Source organism: Galeopterus variegatus, unplaced genomic scaffold (genome assembly GCF_000696425.1).
Source record: "Galeopterus variegatus unplaced genomic scaffold, G_variegatus-3.0.2 Scaffold1973, whole genome shotgun sequence".
Classification (NCBI taxonomy): domain Eukaryota; kingdom Metazoa; phylum Chordata; class Mammalia; order Dermoptera; family Cynocephalidae; genus Galeopterus; species Galeopterus variegatus.
Genome location: NW_007728084.1, coordinates 290,680 through 309,790, shown reverse-complemented (window position 1 = coordinate 309,790; position 19,111 = coordinate 290,680). Strand labels below are relative to the sequence as shown.

The following is a 19,111-nucleotide window of genomic DNA, read 5'->3' as shown; positions in this document are numbered from 1 at the left end:
TATACATATATACGTATATAATGTTCCATTTCTTACACATAAAGTAGCATACTATATACATGTTTTTACACTTTATTTTTTTCACTCAACTCATCCAAAAGTTATAAGACCATTTCATTCATCAGTTATTTATTGAGTGCCTCTTTATCCAGGGCACCTTGTTGGCTTTAGAGGAGTATTCAAAGAAGCATGCAACACAGAAATCTCTGGCTTCAGGAAGTTTGCAGTCTAGTTCTGTAATGAGAGCATAAGTGAACATAAAGCATGGTGTTTATGTGACATAGTGCTTTCTTGGCTGATTCTGGCCTCAATACAAAGCACCTTCAGCCTGCTGGAAGTAGTAAATATGTACCTTGGTCTTTGAGGCCAAGGTGAGAGATCTACTGAATTATAAGTTTCTAGAATACAAAAACTATGTCATTTATCTTGACAGGACTTTATGGTTTGAACAAATGAATCTGTACTTGTATTAAATATAGATTTCAAGGAACTATTTTATATCTTTTTCATGAAGTAAAAGGGAAGATTTTTAGAACCACTTTGATGTTAGAATTCATCCTGGCCTGAGGAGCCGTGTCAAGTTGGATTGAAATGAAATTTTCATGTGGCTAATATAGAACTGAAGGAGGAGGGCTTATTTTTAGAGGGGTTGTATTGGTGGAGATCTTTTTCCCTTATCGAGGCTTCCTCCTCCGTTTTCTTCTAGCCATGTGCAGAAAGTAGAAAAGAGTAATTTATCCCAACTACAGTATTTTAGGGCTATGGGCAAGATACTCTCAATTTATTTGTTTTGGATCTCAGTTTCAATGTATTACAACTTAATTCTGTAAAAAGGCATTTTATTCAGAACCCCTCCAGCAGTTCCAGACATTCCAGGAGCCATGTAGAAGCAGTGTGGTGTAGTAGTTAAAAGAGTGGACTCTGGAGCCAGCCTGCTAGTGTTAAAATTCTGAGTCTGCCACTTTCTTGCTGTGACAAATTACTGAACTTCTATTTGTTTTCACTGTCCCTAAGTAGATGCTATAAATGTTAGAGGTCTGTGAATTAATTCAGTTTATTTTCTCTACTGAGATATATAGCCAAGGGTAAGAATTGAAAGAGAAAATCTAGCATGTTATTTTTGTCTAAGCACTTTTCATCAAAGATTATAATGCAAACTATAAATGTAATATATTACATGTGTATAACCCATTCACTGAGTTCCATGCTTTGTATGATGCAAGGGAACATTCTTCTTTGAAGGGACATGAATCTCAAAGAAAAAAAGCCTAAGTTAAAGATCACATAAGGGCTAGGAGTAGTAATGGAACACGGTTTTCTCTTAGCCTCCTGCCCATGGGTGCCAGACTGTTCTCTGAAGAACGTTTTGTGACAGAGACCTTTCCTTCGAAAGCCTGTCATGTTGCAACAAGAAAAGGCTTTCTTTCCTTGGATGTACATTTTTGGCCACAAGATAGGCTCTGTTTTAGGGCCGGCCCGGTGGCGCACTGCTACAGTGCACCGCTTGGGAAGTGCGGTGGCGCTCCTGCCGAGGGTTTGGATCCCACATACAGACCTGCCGCTCGCTGGCTGAGCAAGGTGCGGGGGCAACACCGAGGGTTGCGATCCCGTTGCCGGTCCCGGTCCGGTATGGGCGCGACACTGAGGGTTGCGATCCGTTGCCGGTCACGAAAAAAGACAAAAAAGGAAAAAAAAAAAAAAAGATAGGCTCTGTTTTGGCCATCCTTTTTGTTGTAGGAGTCTGGTGCCTTGCTGCCACATGCCTGGTTTGGGAGAAAGGGGGAAAACTCTGTGGTTCTGTACAGTGATAAGGTGGGTAGGGAACATGGCCTGTCTGGGTGTGCCTGTTCTCCCTCTCTCGCACCTCTGGGAACTCTTCATGCAGTGGCTGCAAAAGAAGGGAGTTGTATTGCTTCAGGGTCTTATGGATATTTGGACATTTTCTTTGCATCATAATCATTCTGATCTGTTCCCTTAGGCTTTTTATTGAGAAACTACCAAAGCATCGAGATTACAAATCAGCTGTCATTCCTGAAAAGAAAGACACAGTAAAGGTGGGTCTTCACTTTCATTTTTGCCCATCTAAACGTTTCAAAGCAGCACAGAATTACTTCAAGATAAAATAGTAGTTTTTGCATCTGAGCATCAAGTCCTGCAATAGGAGATAAGGCCATTTCACCAGAATAGTTATGAGTGGCAGGTAGAGTACCGTAAGGGGCATTTAAAATCATTTTTGGAAACATTGTTGCCATTGCCAACTTGACTTAAGTCTTCTTTTTACTCCTCTACTTAATTAGCTGGTGTCATTCTAATTCTTAGTTTTCTGTTTTGTATCTCAGAAATTAAAGGAGATTGCATTTCCCAAAGCAGAAGAGCTGAAGGCAGAGCTGTTAAAACGATATACCAAAGAATATAGAGAATATAATGAAGAAAAGGTCAGTATATAACAGCAAGGAAAAAGAAAGGAAATTATTTTGGTTTCTTAGGCCATGCCCTGGGATTATAATATGATATTTCAACAGATCCTGCGATTTTAATGTGATATTTCACTTTTTGGGGGTGAAGGCCAGAAACTCCAAACAGTAGAACACCAGTGGTTAGCCTGACTATTCTAACACAGATTTAGCCTACTTGTCCAAGATTGTGACTTGAGAGAAAATCTATTCCTGTCTGCTGTACCTAGAGTGAGAAAATTCATTGCTCTGTATCAAGAACAATGAAAATTCTCACCTAAACACGGGTTTTTAGATCAGAGAATTTGGGGGGTTGATTCATATTTTGTTATACCTGAAACTATTTATAATAATTGATTTTTCCAGCTATTTTCAAATGATTCCCATTAGAAAGAGTCCATTAAAGCATGTAGAGAAACTCCTAGGGCACTGCAGGTGGTCTTGTGTCAGATGTGAATGCTTACTGCAAGCCCTTACATTTTATTGTGCAGCTATCTGCTGGGCTCTATTCTGGACTCTGTTGTTGTTGCAAATCAGCAGAAGTGGGAACATCTATAAGGCATATTAATGCTTTAATGAAAGAGTTTAGTAATTACTTGATACTTCTTATTAGTTTAAAATATCACTCTGTCTTGAACTGATCATCAGAGAAATTATGGAGGCTTCATTTTGGGTTAAAATTCAGTAGAGATCCCCAACATAGCAGGTACAAGTTTGGATTTGGTTCTATTTTATAACCTTACTTGGGATACAGAATATACAGACAGTAAATTACCTCAAGATCTTAAGGCTGGCCTAAGGTTAGTTCAGTTTATTAGAGAGTGGTGTTATAATACCAAGGTCAAGGGTTCAGATCTCCATACCAGCCAGCCACCAAAAAAAAAGATTTCAATAAAGAAGAAAACGCATAAGGTAAAGTCATTGGGGGAGGGTGCCAAAATGATTGGGACTCAAGCTGTTCCTGAAGATAGGTATAAAGTGGCTAGATAGAAATCAGTGGTGGCTATATTCCATGGATATAGAGGTACCAAGGGAAGCCTGAATTCTGTGTTGGGAAATCAGGCCAAAGCAGAAGTACATTTTGGAAATCTTCCTACTGAGGAGCCTTGTGCTCCTGAGGTGTGAAGTCACCTGAGGTGTGAAGTGCTAGCCTAAATCCTTTTCTTTCTTTGTAGAAGAAGGAAGCTGAGGAGTTTGCCCGGAACATGGCCATCCAGCAAGAGCTGGAAAAGGAAAGACAGAGGGTAGTACAACAGAAGCAGCAGCAATTGGAACAGGAACAGTTCCATGCCTTTGAGGAGATGATCCGGAATCAGGAGCTCGAAAAAGAGCGACTGAAAATTGTACAGGAGTTTGGGAAGGTGGATCCTGGCCTAAGTGGCCCGCTGGTGCCTGACTTGGAGAAGCCCTCCTTAGATGTGTTCCCCACCTCACCTGTCTCGTCCACACAGCCTTCAGACTGTAACACAACAGTAAGGCCAGCTAAGCCACCTGTGGTGGACAGGTCCTTGAAACCTGGAGCACTGAGCAACTCAGAAAGTAGTGAGTCCATTTGTCCTCTCCTATCTCCAGCGTAGCCAAAACAGAGTAGTCTTCTGGGGGTTCAGCCTGAGAGCACCTCTACAATCCTACTTACTAGGTTGTGGTTACAGCAACCCATCTGATAAGTATTGCCATACTGTGTCCTATCACACCATCTATGTGATAAAAGTGGCCTTTGCTTAAAGCATAATTTATCTGGGGCCAAGTTGGTTTTCTGGAGAGCTAATACTATCCTTCAAAGTCAGACCCTCAAATTTTAAGGGTTATACAGAGATTAGAAATGCTCAGTGAGTTAGAGACCACAGTTTGCCTTTCGTAAACATAAGTTTGAAGTTTATTGTACCACTGAGCAATTCAACAACTGACTTTTAAAAAATAAAAAAAGGCTACTAAATTGTGCTTGCCCTGAAAGCATTCGTAATATTTAAGGAGCTTAATCAAGATAAACATTGTATAGTCGGTCATGACTCAGTCTAGCCATAAAAACTACAGAGAATCTTTCCTCCTCTAAACAACAATTGGCAATCTGAGAAAATAACAATAGAGGCAAAATGATGAGTATACCTTGATCATTAGAATAAATTTTGGGGGGTAGGAATCGACTTTTAAGTAGTCATTTAAAGAAGTCAGCTTTGCAGAAGATCTATTTAAAAGTACAATGTAAGAATGGATAAGGAGGGCTGGACTCTGAACCTGGCCTTTAGAGCTTTTCCGCATTTACTTGGCAGGCTTATCTCCCACTCCTGTTCCTTCGCACATATCCTTTGCTCTGGTGAAATTGGACTATCATGTTCCCAGAACATTCCCTGGACTATCTTACCCAAAGAGGTTTGTTAACATTTGCCTTCTACCTGGAATCTCTTTTCTCTATTTCTGCCTTCCCTGCTTTTCTTGAAGTTTTTCCAAATACCCCTTCAATCAGATTGATTCCCGTTCTCCTTAAAACTCCCAGAGTTTTTTGTTATCTCTAATGCAATTTAAATCACTCACCTGATAGTGTAGTCTTTTGTCAATAACTAGATTTTAACATCTTGCAGGTTAGGGCTTGAGTCTCATTCATATTTGTGTTCCCTGTGAGCTGAGCACAGTTCTCTTTGGTATGTACTTGGTAAGTGATTATTGAATTGAAAGGAAAGGACTGTGCCAAACCTTAATTCATAAGGTGCTGTCGTCAGACTTTGGGTGACTGTGTGTCTCCTGGTCTGACTTTGTTACCTCTCCAGCAGTCCAGATCTTGCTGTTGAATATGCAGAAGCAGAACACCTTTCTTCACGTTTTTTACCCCCAATCTGAAAATATGGCTGTGAAAGGTGCTTCCTAACCTTATTGCTGACTGTCTCAGGGTTCCTCCGTGATGTTCCAGAACGGGGTCCATTCTTGGCTCCTGAAGCAGGTTTTATGAGCCACTTTGTTTATGCCTTTTTGGGGAAGCCAGACTATGATTTTTGTTATTTTGTTGTTTTGGTATTTTAACTTTCTTCTGAAATACTAAATTCAGAAGTAAATACCCAAATTATTTTCCATTATCAAGAATATATCCTGTATATTTCTTTAAAAGTCATACTCTCTGATATTCTTATCTGAAGTAAAAGAGAGATTTGAGATAAAAATAAAAGTTCAGTTGAATGGGGAGTATTTTAGCCTATTTTGCATTGCTATAACAGAATACCTGAGACTGGGTAATTTATAGTGAACAGAAATTTATTTGGCTCACATTTCTAAAAGCTGGGAAATTCATGATTGAGGGGCTGCATCTGACGATACCCTTCTTGCTTGTATGACCCATTGCAGAAGGGCAAAAAAAACATGGGAGGAGGGGGGGACTCATCCTTTTATCAGGAACCTACTCCCATGATAACTAACCCATTCCTGTGATAACAGCATCAATCCATTCGTGAGGGCTTCACCTCTTAAAAGTTCCAATTCTCAACACTGTTTCACTGGGGATTAAGTTTTCACACATGAACTTGAAGGTAAACACAAACTTGATATTAAAAAAAAAAAAAAGAGCTCTGGGAGTTTTAAGGAGAACAGAATCAATCTGATTGAAGGGGTATTTGGAAAAACTTCAAAAAGAACACATTCAAACCATAGCAGGGAGGTTATTATTATTAGGTTATTGTAATTTTTTAATCCTTTGTATTAGATTCTAACAAAGAATTCCCAAATATCTCAGGAATTTTTTCGTAAGTAAAAATTTAAATCTTACTCTTTTCTCGATGTAATTTGCTCCCGATATCTGTGGCCAGAAATTGGAGAAGATACTTTACAACCCTTTTTTGGTGCCATTAGGATGAGATCCCCACTCTGCCTGAACGTGGGGGGATCCCATTGATTTAGCATTGCTCTCTCAGGTCTACCAGCTGTGAGGTCTGCTTGGGGAAGGCTCAGCCCCATGATCTCAGACTTCTTCCCTTTCTCTACTACAGTTCCTACAATCGATGGATTGCGCCATGTGGTAGTGCCTGGGAGGCTGTGCCCACAGTTTCTCCAGTTAGCCAGTGCCAACACTGCCCGGGGAGTAGAGACCTGTGGAATTCTCTGTGGAAAACTGGTAAAAAAAAAAAAAACTCTTTCCTGAGCTGAGACTGTTTCTTACCCCTTGGCCTCCTGTGACTCTCAGAAAAGATATCAGTTACTCTGCACCACTGAAGGAACAATGGACTGCATAATATAGCGTGTAGTGTCACTTTGAATTTGGTGACCCAACGGAATTATTTGATTGATTTTCAGAGTCCCCTGAATTGAACTGATTATTTTAATGCTAGTAGTAAGAAATACCTAATCTATACTTGGTAGGAAGATCCAGTCATCACCTATATATCATTTTTTGAACACCTATGTTATGGTAGGACCTCAGCATATAATATATAAGGCAAATATTACCTTAAAAAAAAAGTGCCCAATCACTTTGGAGATATGGGAGACATACACCAAAAGAAAAATAGCATGTGGAATAGAATGTACAATATGAGCACTAGGAATTTTGAGGAAAGAAAGATCACCAAATGGAGGTACTTAAAGAACCCATTGCTAACTGCTGAATGAATAAATGAATGAAGTAGAATAGAGTTAACCTAAGCCTTACAGAATGAGAAGGACTTAATGGAACAGTGAAAGGGAAACTAGACATGAGTAGAGGAAGAGAAATGGTACCCTACCCAGAGCTTCTCAAGAACCCTGAGTAGAACCATTTGGCAGCAGCAGGAAATTCCCACAGGGTGCTGGTAATTGCTGAGGCTGAACACAAAGTTCTGAGGTTGGTTGCAGCATCTGTTGTGTTACAGGCACTCATGCAATGTGCATGAGCAGCTAAGGTGGTGAACCACTGCCGTAAGGGACTTGGGGAGCTCGAGAGAGACTCATGCTGGGGTGGAAAGGGCCTTCCCCTGTGTAGATGTTAAACGACTTTCCACTGTTATGACAGAGTGGGGCTGCATGAGTGCCAGGGAATTGTGACAAGCTGTTTTCTCCTTTGGCAGATGAGGAATGAATTTACCGTTACCCATGTTCTCATCCCCAAGCAAAGCGCTGGGTCTGATTATTGCAACACAGAGAACGAAGAAGAACTTTTCCTCATACAGGATCAGCAGGGTCTCATCACACTGGGCTGGATCCATGTAAGCAATTCTGAGCCCTCCGAGGATTAGCCTCTTCTCTCATGGTGTTATAAATACACTGCTTATTTCATTCTTTGAACGAAGTAAATTATATCCAAATTATCTATTGCTTTTCCCTCCTTTGGATATAGTCCTTAGCATACTTGACTGCTTGTACTCCAGTATTGATTTCTTTTTTTTTTTTTTTTTTTTTTTTTTAAAAGATGACCGGCAAGGGGATCTTAACCCTTGACTTGGTGTTGTCGGCGCCACGCTCAGCCAGTGAGCGAACCGGCCATCCCTATATGGGATCCGAACCCGGGGCCTTGGTGTTATCAGCACCGCACTCTGCCGAGGGAGCCACGGGCCGGCCCCTCCAGTATTGATTTCTGAGAACTACTTAGGACTTTTTAATTTTTTAACTTTTTTTTTTTTTTTTTTTTTAAAAGATGACCGGCAAGGGGATCTTAACCCTTGACTTGGTGTTGTCGGCGCCACGCTCAGCCAGTGAGCGAACCGGCCATCCCTATATGGGATCCGAACCCGGGGCCTTGGTGTTATCAGCACCGCACTCTGCCGAGGGAGCCACGGGCCGGCCCCTCCAGTATTGATTTCTGAGAACTACTTAGGACTTTTTAATTTTTTAACTTTTTTTTTTTTTTTTTTAGTAAAAATAGACTAAAGTTTCCCTAAAGTTCCAGTTTCCCTGTGAGTGTGAATGGTTATGGTATGCTGGAATATATGTGGATATTGACCATAGAGACTGTGTCTGCTTTATACAAATGTTGTTCCTAAAAGGTACATAAATCAAAATTTTTTAAGTGAGCCAAGGAAGTTAATTCAGATGCTTGCATTCGGTCTTTCTTAAATCAGCATGTAACTTTATGTACCAATAAAGAAGGGCCACCAATATACCTGGTTTTTAAGTGTCTACATATCTTGTGTAGTCTTCTGGTAATGTTCAGGTAATATATAATTCCTTCCCTAAAGATTATTTCTTAATTTTTTTATTTCTTTTCAACCTCTCACTCTCACAGACCAAGCTGCTTTTCATGTTGTGTGACAGAGGTACAAATAAGTCGGTGTATTACTGGATTTGGGAAGATGACACATACTTTTATGTCAGAATTTGGGAAATACTGGCCTGGGAGGCAGTCCCATGTGCCTTCTGTCCTTTCTTTGGTTCAGTTACATAAATATTGACTGATTTGCTTGCTACTGTGTATTCTCCCATTGCAGTAGATGGGGAATAGAAAACTTGTTCCCTGTTTGCCAAAGTATACAAATTTGAGTAAGGTATAATTTTAGTCTCATAGTGGAGATTAAACAAATAGACATTTAATAACTCTTCATGTGAGGCAGGATATGCTAAGGGCCTCAAGAGGTACCAACAGGGCACTGTGAAATTCAGAGGAAGGAGGGATCATACCTGGTATGATTTACAGAATTTTGATAAGATGGGCCAAGGGAGAGTTCCTTATGGAGGGGACAGCTTCAGGAATAAGCAGTCTGTGTTCCTGGAGCATTGAGGGTCCAGAGTGCTGGGATTTATGATTCATACCAGGAAATGGTGGAAGATATGTTGTAAACATGATACGTTGGAGCCATGTTCTGCAGGGTCTTGAGCGGACAGGCAGAATAGTTCTGCTTTTTAGTAAGTGAAGAACTTACCAAAATCTGATAATAATGAGGGCTGGGGTGATGGTAGTGTTTTGGGGAGGGAGTGGATAAATATAGGATTTCAAAGGATTTAGGGAATGAGTAACAAAGGATGATGAGTAAGAGTCCATGCTGACTCAGAGATTTCAAGCCTGGCTCAGGGAGGTGGCAGTGATCATCTCATAAGCAGAGACAGGATCCAGGAGGAGGACTTGCTTTGTAGGTGGGATTCAGTTCTGAGCATGTTGAATTTAAGGTACTGATGAGACATCAAATGTTGGAGGTAGTTATCAGGCAGTTAGAAATGTGAGGCTAGAACTTGGGAGCAAGGTCAAAGCAGGAGAGAGAGATCTAGGAGTTCTCTGCATAGAGCTGACCTTGGAAGCCTTGGAAGTTGGGGGGAGTGTCAAGAGCAAGAAGAGATTCACTGGCAACTTGAGGGACAGGTGACCTAGGGGAGCACAGAAAGTAGGCAGTAAGGAAGCAAAGAGACAAATGAGAAAGGCAAGGGTAGTGTTACAGCACAGAAGCCACAGAAGGAGGAATGTTTTAAAAAGGAATTGCAGGGTATTAACCATGTCACATGCTGCAGAGAGCCCCAGAATGGAGAAGACTTGGATTAGCCTGTTGGATTTGGTGAGGTCATTGAGGACCTCAATTTAGTGGGTTTTAGGCAGTGGTGGGAGTAGATTGTAAGGGTTTAGGAAGTCATGGGGATTGACGTGGTGACGATAGTTAAGAGTATGCTACCATTCCAAGAAGCTTCACTGTGGAAGAAAGGAGAGAGACAGGATGGTGGCTTGAGGAGTAGCTGTGTTGAAAGATGTTTACTTGATGTGAGAAGACTTGAACGTGTGTTTTGTTTTGATTTTGTTTTTTCAAAAGCTTTATATTTTGAAATATAACCCATATATAAGTAAAAGGGTACTCCAAAAAATTCGTGGAAAAATGGAATTAAAAGATAATGCACATCTTTCCATGAACTTTTTGAAGACCTCTCATACATTAATGAAATGAACACTTTAATGAATCATTAAGCAAAACATCTATGTGCACACACTAGCTAGATCAGGAAATCAAATACTGCCAGAAGCACAATCCCACCCCAGTCGTACTTCCTCCCTGGTAAAGGTAACCCCTCTCCTGACTTTTCTGGTCATCCTTTCCTTGCTGTCCTTACAGATTTATCAACCTAAATGTGTATTCCTAAATGTTATAATTTAGTTTTGCCTGGTTTTCACCATTTTTGTAAATGGAATTATACAATATGTATCTTTTGTATCTAGCTTCTTTTGCTTAACATTTTGAAAGTTTATCCACATTGTGCGTATTGTTGTCTGAATGTGTTTTTATGCACAATTAGCCAGTGGAGGAGATGTAAAAGGGCAAGAGAAATAAGATAATGTGGCTGTAGGAAAGTAGTAAATCAAAAGTGCAAAAGCAGGCTTATCTTCATGGGGGCGGAAAAACGCCCATTCCTCCAAGACAGGATCAAAGAAAGAGAGATGGAAGATACAGACAGATTTTTAAAATGATGTTTAGAGGGGTTGGGAGAACTCATTTTAGACAATCTTGATTTCAGTAAGATTGGAGTATAGGTCTGCTGTCAAGCAGGAGGGAGAAAAAGGTGGATTTAGAAACTGGAAGAGATGGGGAAAGTTTGGAATAGTTACTGTTTAGACTTCAGGTAGAACTTAGCCACAAAAGAATAAAGGGATTCCTAAATATCAATGAAGGCCCATCTAGGATCATATTTACAGCCTGAATTGATAATAGTTCAGCTTTCTTTCCTCTCATGATATTTCTGCACCATTCCTTCCTAATTTTGGATTAATAACAAACAAAAAGCAGACCATAAGGTTTGCTCAGATGTTAAAATCTGAGCAAAAAATCTGAGAGGAGAATGCAAAAGGTCAGTTCTTCCTTCTGCACCTAAATGAGCGTCTCTATTCAAAAACTTTGCGTGGTCATGTATTGATCACCAACTACTGTCAAACCCCCAACCCAGTGTTCCAGGAACTCACCTCGTCTCAGCCTTGTCCTAGCCCTCATTGCTCTCTCAGGTGGCCCTCCTGCTCCCATCTGGGCACCCAGGCTGCCCTCAGCATTCATTCTCCTCACTCAGTTCTGCTCCTTTGGCATATTGTTTTCTCTTCATGAAAGTGCCTTCTTCTATCCCCAGAAGAGTGGACATAGTGAGCAAAACTATTCATTCAAGAAACTTGACTGTGAAAGGAAGGAGGGAGAGAAGACACAGTAGTTTATACGGGAGCAGGGAATCAAGGCAAAGCTTTTTGGTTCCATTTAACAATTATTTAACTGAGCCCCTGCTGTGTGTCTTTTTATTTTTCTAGCCACCCAACTTTAGATTGCAGGCCTAGTTGGCTGTCAGTTAGAATCCTAGGCTCTAACTATGGGATGAAAGGTGCTGGCACAGGCCATTGCTCTCTAATAGTCTAAAGGATTATGTTGTCATCATGTAGAAACTGATTTTTTCCTAGGGCCGGCCCATGGCTCACTCGGGAGAGTGCGGCGCTAGGAGCACTGAGGCCACGGGTTCGGATCCTATACAGGGATGGCTGGTGCACTCACTGGCTGAGCGTGGTGCGGGCGACACCATGCCAAGAGTTACGCTCCCCTTACCAGTCACAGGAAAAAAAAAAGGGATCCCTATATAGGGATGGCTGGTTGAGCGTTGTGCTGACAACACCAAGTCAAGGGTTAAGATCCCCTTACTGGTCATCTTTAAAAAAAAAAAAAGAAACTGATTTTTCCTTGTGGTCATTAAAGTTGTCACATGCCCAATGAGGATCTGGGTGTGGATTTGCTGCCAGCACTCAGCTAACATGTTCCTGCCCTGAAGACCTCTTCCATAGTGAGCTTGTCACGGCATTCAGTGGAATGGTGCTTCTCAGATGAGGTTGCATGTAAGAATCATTTAGTGAGCTTTAAAAAAAAGTTCCCTCTGAGGATGAATAATTCCAAGGGTGGGGCACAAGAGTCTGTTCTTTTGACAAGCTCCTCAGGAGACATGTTTTTTGCATAGCAGGTTTGAAAACACTAGTTAATTGCATTTGTTTCTTTTCTGTGCTTTTCTGTCAGTGAGATTGGTGGGAGGTCTTTTGAGTCATATCGGATCTTTCTTTTTCCATTTTTGTGGCCTAAGATCACACCACCTCTAAGATGAACATAAGTCATTATATAGTTGTCTGTTTTGTATGCAAAAAAATGTGCTTAATAATATGTAAAGTAATTGGAAACAAATGAAATAAACTGAATGCACATTTAGATAGTGTTTTAACTGATTACTGTCAAATTTCAACATCATCTTCTACTTCTAAACAAGAAAGGCTCTTTTGTATGATGTAACCATCCACTAAAATTGGAGTAGCCCCCTGCCTCCCATATCTTCCTTAGATGATGCTGTAACCACAGGACAGCATTTGCGTGTAGAGCCCCAGACTTATACTTGACCTTTTAACACCTCTGTTGAGAAGAAGAATCATTCATCTCATTGTGGTTTATTAAGTCCTTGGCTTCTACCATGTTGCAGTATTGGGCAGCATGTATCATCTGTTCCAGAATGGGTGACTCTCCATGATGTACAGAGAGTCAGATAAGTCTTGACAGTCAACTAGAAATTATGAGTCTCTTGAACAACCAAAGCCTGAATCATCCAGAGATACTCACACTTCTTAGAGAAGATAAAAAGGAAAAATTTCCAGAGGAAGTTCCTAGGGCCACTGTAATGCCACAATTGTTGAGGACACCCACCTACCTCGTCCATAGATGCCCGTCATGATCACCCCACTAACACCTTTGATTCTATGGATCCTAGGGTGGACCCAACCTCAAAGTCCTTAAATTCTTCCAATTTGGTTCAAGAGCAGGAGAGCCAGAGCAGTAAACATCAGCAAACAATCTCCTCTCCTGTCTCCAAGCCTGAGATGCAGATGTCTCTGCCTGCCTCTGTTCCCACTATGCCTGTGATCTCTGCATGGCAGGTAGCCTCAACCATCGCCATTCCCCCAGTGCCCACGGCACTGGTCTCCCCTCTTGTCTCCAGGCCTGCCCAAGAGAGGCAGGTACGCTCACTTATCTTCTCACCTGGGACACCTGGGACGCAGGTGTCTCCATTGCACAGGCTGAGACACTGGTGTGCTCTCCCTGTCTCCACACCCCCAACTCCTGCAACATCAGTCTTCTTGCCAGCAGTTGCCACAAGAGAGGGCTCCTGTCCTGTCTCTGTACCCCCAGAGTCTGAGGTACAGCTCCTCACCCATCTCCTTGCCTGCTGGGCCTCCAAGGCAGGTCTTGCACATTTAGGTGCCCCTGACGTCAGTTTCCACACCCTGGATGACACCAGGGTCCTCATATGTCTCCACAGCCCTGACTCCTGCATGCCCTGAATGAAAGTCTAGTCTTCAGTTCCATGCCTAAGCCCCCAGTGCGGTTCTGACCTAGGTGTCTTAGCCAGTTTCCATGCAACATTGTCCCCGATGCTGATGACCATGCCCGTCCCCCCACCTCTCAAGGCCCACCACGCTGTTCTCCTGGCCTGCACACATCAACCCCAGGGAAACCTTTTCTGGACACCTGGAACCTAGAGCTTGATTTTCCTTCTAGAGGTCACAACTAGTTTAATTGGAATATGACACAATGTCAAATTCTTCTCTCTTGTCTATTCTGACCTTGGAATGCAGCCCATGGCCCCCTCTGCAGAGGTCTTTGAGTTTCAGCACTGAGATCAGTATCTTTCCCCCATGATGCCCCAGATGGAAGGTTTGAGTTCTGTCTTCAGGCCCTCTCCACACCCCGCTAGTTAATGGTTTCCCATTTGCCCACTGCCTTGATACCCCTCTACCCTCAAAGCTCTGCAGCCTACAGCTTTCCATCCGACCAGGAATTCCAGAACACATCAGGCCTACCCTCGGGAACCAGCAGTATCAGAGTTCCCCTTATGAGGGCCAGAGAGAAAGGTTTTCCCCCTTCCATTTGCTCCCCTCTTTTTGTCTGCATACCCTCCCAGGCTGCCTAACCTCTTCCACTGTTTTCAGACATGGGAAGTCAGGAAGTTTCAAGCCTCATTGTCCTCAGTTTACTCTTACTCAATACAGCCTTGCCACCTGGCCCTCTCTCTCTGAGAAGTCATATGAGTGAATTAAATGAAATATGGTGGGTTATTTTGCATGTAGTCTATAACTGTGAGGTAGGATGGTATGCAGTTGCCTGGGCTTAACACTGCATTGCTTTCTGTTAGATGGAAATCACCCAGTCAGTCAGACCCTCTACGGAATCCCAGAATCATGGTTCTGCACAGTGTGTGTTAGGGCATCTCATACATTCAGCTACCCAGAAACTGAAGTGTGAATCTCCCATCCACTGTGACATTTCCCCACAGTGTGTAAAACAAAATCCCTAACTATTTAGCTTTTGTTCTACTGGGGCTGAATCCATCTAAATTATTTTATTTTCTTAATCACTTTCATCCCCTTCCCCTCTCTCTTTGTATTCCTCACCACGGACAACTCTTTCAAGTTCCAAAAATTGCTTATTCCCCCTATTTCCTTGAAGTCTTTTATTCATTTTATTCGTTGTTTTCTAGGACTTTATAATAGATACATACATTTTTTTCTCTTTTTTTGACAAATAAAAATCGTATATGTATGTTGCGTAACACGATGTCTTAAAATATGTACACATTGTGGAATGGCTAAATCAAACTAATATATGCATTACTTCACATACTTATTCTTTGTTGATGAGAACACTTAAAATCTACTCTCAGCAATTTTCAAGTATATAAATATTGTTATGAACTGTAGTCACCATGTTGTACAATAAATCTCTTGAACTTGAAATATTGAGTCTCTTCACATATTTATGTTAAACTGTACTTGTTTACAATGCTGGAGAGGAACATCCTTACTTAATATGAACTTCAGGTGTACCTCTCATGGTTACATGGCTTTGTGCTTGAAAAGGAAATTGTGGCCAGTTTTTGAGAATTATTTGGCTCTACCTTCCTTCACGGACCGGGCGTGGCTGTACATCCTCACTGAGAGTTCTCTTTTTTTCCCCTCTTTTCAGACTCATCCCACGCAGACCGCCTTTCTCTCCAGTGTTGACCTGCACACTCACTGCTCCTACCAAATGATGTTGCCAGAATCAGTAGCCATTGTTTGCTCCCCCAAGTTCCAGGAGTGAGTACACAGAACATGGTTCTGGGTGTTACAAGAAGGTAGTAGGGAAGAAGGCCTCAGAGGAAAAGTTCTCTATTCTTGAGAACTTGCTCTTTTTAAAATATAATTGTACTATTTTAGATTGTAGTATTAATTGGCTATTATAAAAGGCATTCTTTTAAGCCCTGTATCCTGATAAACCTACTATGCTTGTTTAAAAAGATGTTTGAGCAAGGACTTAGTTGCTTTTCTAAGAACATCTGCAAGGGATTTGAAGTGTCTGACTCAAAGCAATAGGAATTTCAAGAGTACGCTGTTAGATTAGAGAATTTCAAAATCAAACAGATTGTCTCAAAGCGTTACTTCTTTTTCATTCCAAATCCTGTTATTTACTACAAATTCTCCCAGCAAAACCAGTGTGGTGGCAATGATGAATCATTCTCTAACTATGATTCATTCACCGGAGAAGAGACCTATGAGCCAGCATCCTACGGAAGCTGTCTCAAAATGCCCTCTGCCCAGCTGTGTGAGGGTGCATGCTTGTGTGTGCATGTGTAGGGATAGGGGGACACCTTTGCTTGACTCTGAGTCTGCCTTTTCTTACTTCAGAACTGGATTCTTTAAACTAACTGACCATGGACTAGAAGAGATTTCTTCCTGTCGCCAGAAAGGATTTCATCCACACAGCAAGGACCCACCTCTGTTCTGTGTATGTGTTTATGTAGAAGGAATTGTGCTTCAAGCAGGGAGGACAATCAAAGCTGATGAGGTGCCTCATCCTTTCTGACTCATATAGAGGACCGGCCTTGTCACTTATCTTTCCAGATCTCCATAATGAGAACATACATGGGAAGCAGTGTGGGATGGGAACAGATTTGAATGTTAGCTCTGCCACTTAATGATGGTATGTCTTTGATTAGATGATTTACCCTTCCTGGGCCTCAACTTTCACATGTGTAAAATGAGAATAATCATAATAACACCTACTTTATAGGATTATGGAGATGATTAAATGTAGTGATGTGCAGAAAGTACCTAATGTAGTTGCTGGCTTATTAAATGTTAGTTTTTTCTGCATCAGTGTCAGTTGCTAAGCCTGTACTTCAATAAGAGGTTTGAATGCAAAGGAAAAAGTCCACTTAAGATAGGTAAATTAAATACAAGGGTACTTCAAAAAATTCATGGGAAGATTCATGTTATCTTTTAATTCCATTTTTCCATGAACTTTTCGAAGTACCCTTGTATATTTGATTCTGGAATTTTGCATAGTTAATGGGGATTTTATGAACTTCCTAGGAAGTTGTTTTTTTCCTGAGTTATGATCTATGAATTATTAGTTGATAATAAGATCAGTATGTTTTAATTCACTCCTCAAATCTAACGTAGATAGTCTCTATTCCATGCTGGTAGTGGAGTATTATTATTTCTTTTTGGGTTCAGAGAAAAGTGATCAATATGGGAAAGGGACTCAGAACCTTGTCACATAAAAGGAACTGGGGATGTTTAGAAGAGAAACCCCAGGACGGATCTGAGAACTGACTTTAAGTGTTAAAGAAGTGATGTATAAAAAAGGTGCTGGGTATATTTCATATCACTGCCAGCATTACAACTAAGACCTCATGGAATGACAGTATTCAGCTGAGTATGAGGAAGAACTTTCAGGCAGATCTGTTCAAATATAAAGTGGTCTGCCTTGGATTCTAATAAATATTTACGTACCAAGATGTGAAACAGAAACTACACAATCAGAAAAAAAGTCTGGGACACCAATGCCCAGACTCCCAGTTATAAAGACCTCTTTTGTGTGCCAAAAGTGAGCATTCCTGCATGTGATAGTGGGTATAATTTATTATCAGGTTGGCATCATGACCCAAGAAATTGCAATGAATTCAGTAATTCTTTTAAATAAATGTATATTTTAAGAATGACTCTATTCATTCCTGGATTTTGGCACCAAAAACCAAAACCAAACAAACAAAAGAATGATTCTAGAATATACATACATTTGAAAAATAAATGAAAATATATGGGCAGACATTGATTCAGTCTTCAAGTAGGGATAGGTGGAAGTAATGATTCCCAGACCCCATAACTGCCACTTAAGTAGCAGTGTGGCTTCCAGAATGAGAACCACTGGCCTAGAATGAATATTTTTAAAAAAGGGGCTTCAGGGGCTGGCCCGTGGCTCACTCAGGAGAGTATGGTGCTGATAACACCAAGGCCACGGGTTCAGATCCAATATACAGATGGCCAGTTAGCTCACTGGGTGAGCGTGGTGTTGACAACACCAAGTCAAGGGTTAAGATCCCTTTACCGGTCATCTTTTAAAAAATAAAATTCCTTGGGCCAGCCCGGTGGTGCACTGCTATAGTGCGCCGCTTGGGAAGCGCGGCAGCGCTCCCGCCGATGGTTCGGATCCCACATGCAGACCTGTTCCCGCTCACTGGCTGGGCGAGGCGCGGGAGCAGCACCGAGGGCTGCGATCCCGTTGCCGGTCCCGGTCCGGTACGGGGGCGACACTGAGGGTTGCGATCCGTTGCCGGACACGGAAAAAGACAAAAAGGAAAAATAAATAAATAAATAAAATAAAATAAAAATAAAAAGGGATTTTAAAAAATGACTTGAGAATTTTCTAGGATTTTACCTTTCTTTCTTTTTCCCTATTGCAGAGCTGCAGCCATGTGACTGTTGTGGACAGAGCAGTGACCATCACAGACCTTCGATGAAAATTTGATTTGAACACCTTGCAAGAACTATAAAACTATATCAGTGTACTGTAGCCCCTTAATTTAAGCTTCCCAGAAAGCTTTGGAAGGTTTCTTAAACAGAATAGAAAAGGGGCATCATCTGGAGAAGAGCTGATACTCTGTGTCTGGTTTGAAAAGAAATAATTGAATACATTTTTTAGGCAAGCTGGAAAAGAGCATGATCACACTAAAGCAACTGTAACTCAAAAATTAAGTTGAAAGAATGGTATAATGAACTCCCATATACCCTTCATTCTAGATTCACCAATTGTTAACATTTTTTCCTCTCAACTATTCTAATTTCCTGCCAACTTGTTTATTATTTACCTTTGGACTAAATAAGGGCATCTATGTAGAAATTTGGAAGCCATTTAGAAAATCTTTCGGGTTTTCCTGTGGTTATGGCAATATTAATGGAGCTTATTTCAAGGGTGAGGGACAGTTCACTGCATCTGACCATATGGTGAGACTTACATGACCTGAAGAATAATTTTGTCAGGAATTATTGTTATTTAACAAATATTTCAGGATATTTTTCCTCTGCAATAAAATAACAGTTGACTTATTTTTTGTGCTCTAGAGTGATTCGTTTGATGAAGCATTGTAAAAACAGGTTAAGTGAAAGGTCTGGTTGTTTTGGGAAAGGTGAGGGGGAAATGGAATTTGAGATGTTCCGACACTGAAGGTGTGTCCCAGTTCACTTTTAATTATCCAATGTTTTTTCTCTACCTGTTGCTGTTTTCAGGGGTGTGAAGTCACCTCTGTTCTTTTGGCACTGTCTCAAGTGGGTCATCCTGTTCACTTCCTCACTTTGTCCTACAAGCTTTCAGCTGAGGATAATCGAGCCTTTGTTTGGAGTACCATGTTACACTCCAAATAAATGATTACATTCCCTAGCCACCCCTCCCTACCAATTTCATTGTGTTGGC

At 41.2% G+C, this 19,111-nt stretch overlaps 1 protein-coding gene across 4 annotated transcripts in view; it reads left to right on the top strand.

Annotated features, from left to right (window-relative positions):
* The window catches only part of STAMBP (STAM binding protein), a 35,183-nt gene extending 16,434 nt beyond the window's left edge, over positions 1-18,749 (top strand). For 3 of the 4 annotated variants that reach the window (XM_008579888.1, XM_008579889.1, XM_008579887.1), the window contains exons 3-10: positions 1,979-2,054; positions 2,340-2,435; positions 3,629-3,995; positions 6,425-6,549; positions 7,478-7,615; positions 15,344-15,456; positions 16,045-16,144; positions 18,105-18,749. In XM_008579888.1, coding sequence (XP_008578110.1) covers positions 1,979-2,054; positions 2,340-2,435; positions 3,629-3,995; positions 6,425-6,549; positions 7,478-7,615; positions 15,344-15,456; positions 16,045-16,144; positions 18,105-18,161 — 1,072 coding nt within the window. In that variant the 3' untranslated portion in view covers positions 18,162-18,749. Of the gene's footprint in view, positions 1-1,978; positions 2,055-2,339; positions 2,436-3,628; positions 3,996-6,424; positions 6,550-7,477; positions 7,616-15,343; positions 15,457-16,044; positions 16,145-16,260; positions 16,340-18,104 lie in introns of all 4 variants that reach the window. The other variant, XM_008579890.1, reaches the window with a different exon arrangement.
* The last annotated feature ends 362 nt before the right edge of the window (positions 18,750-19,111 follow it).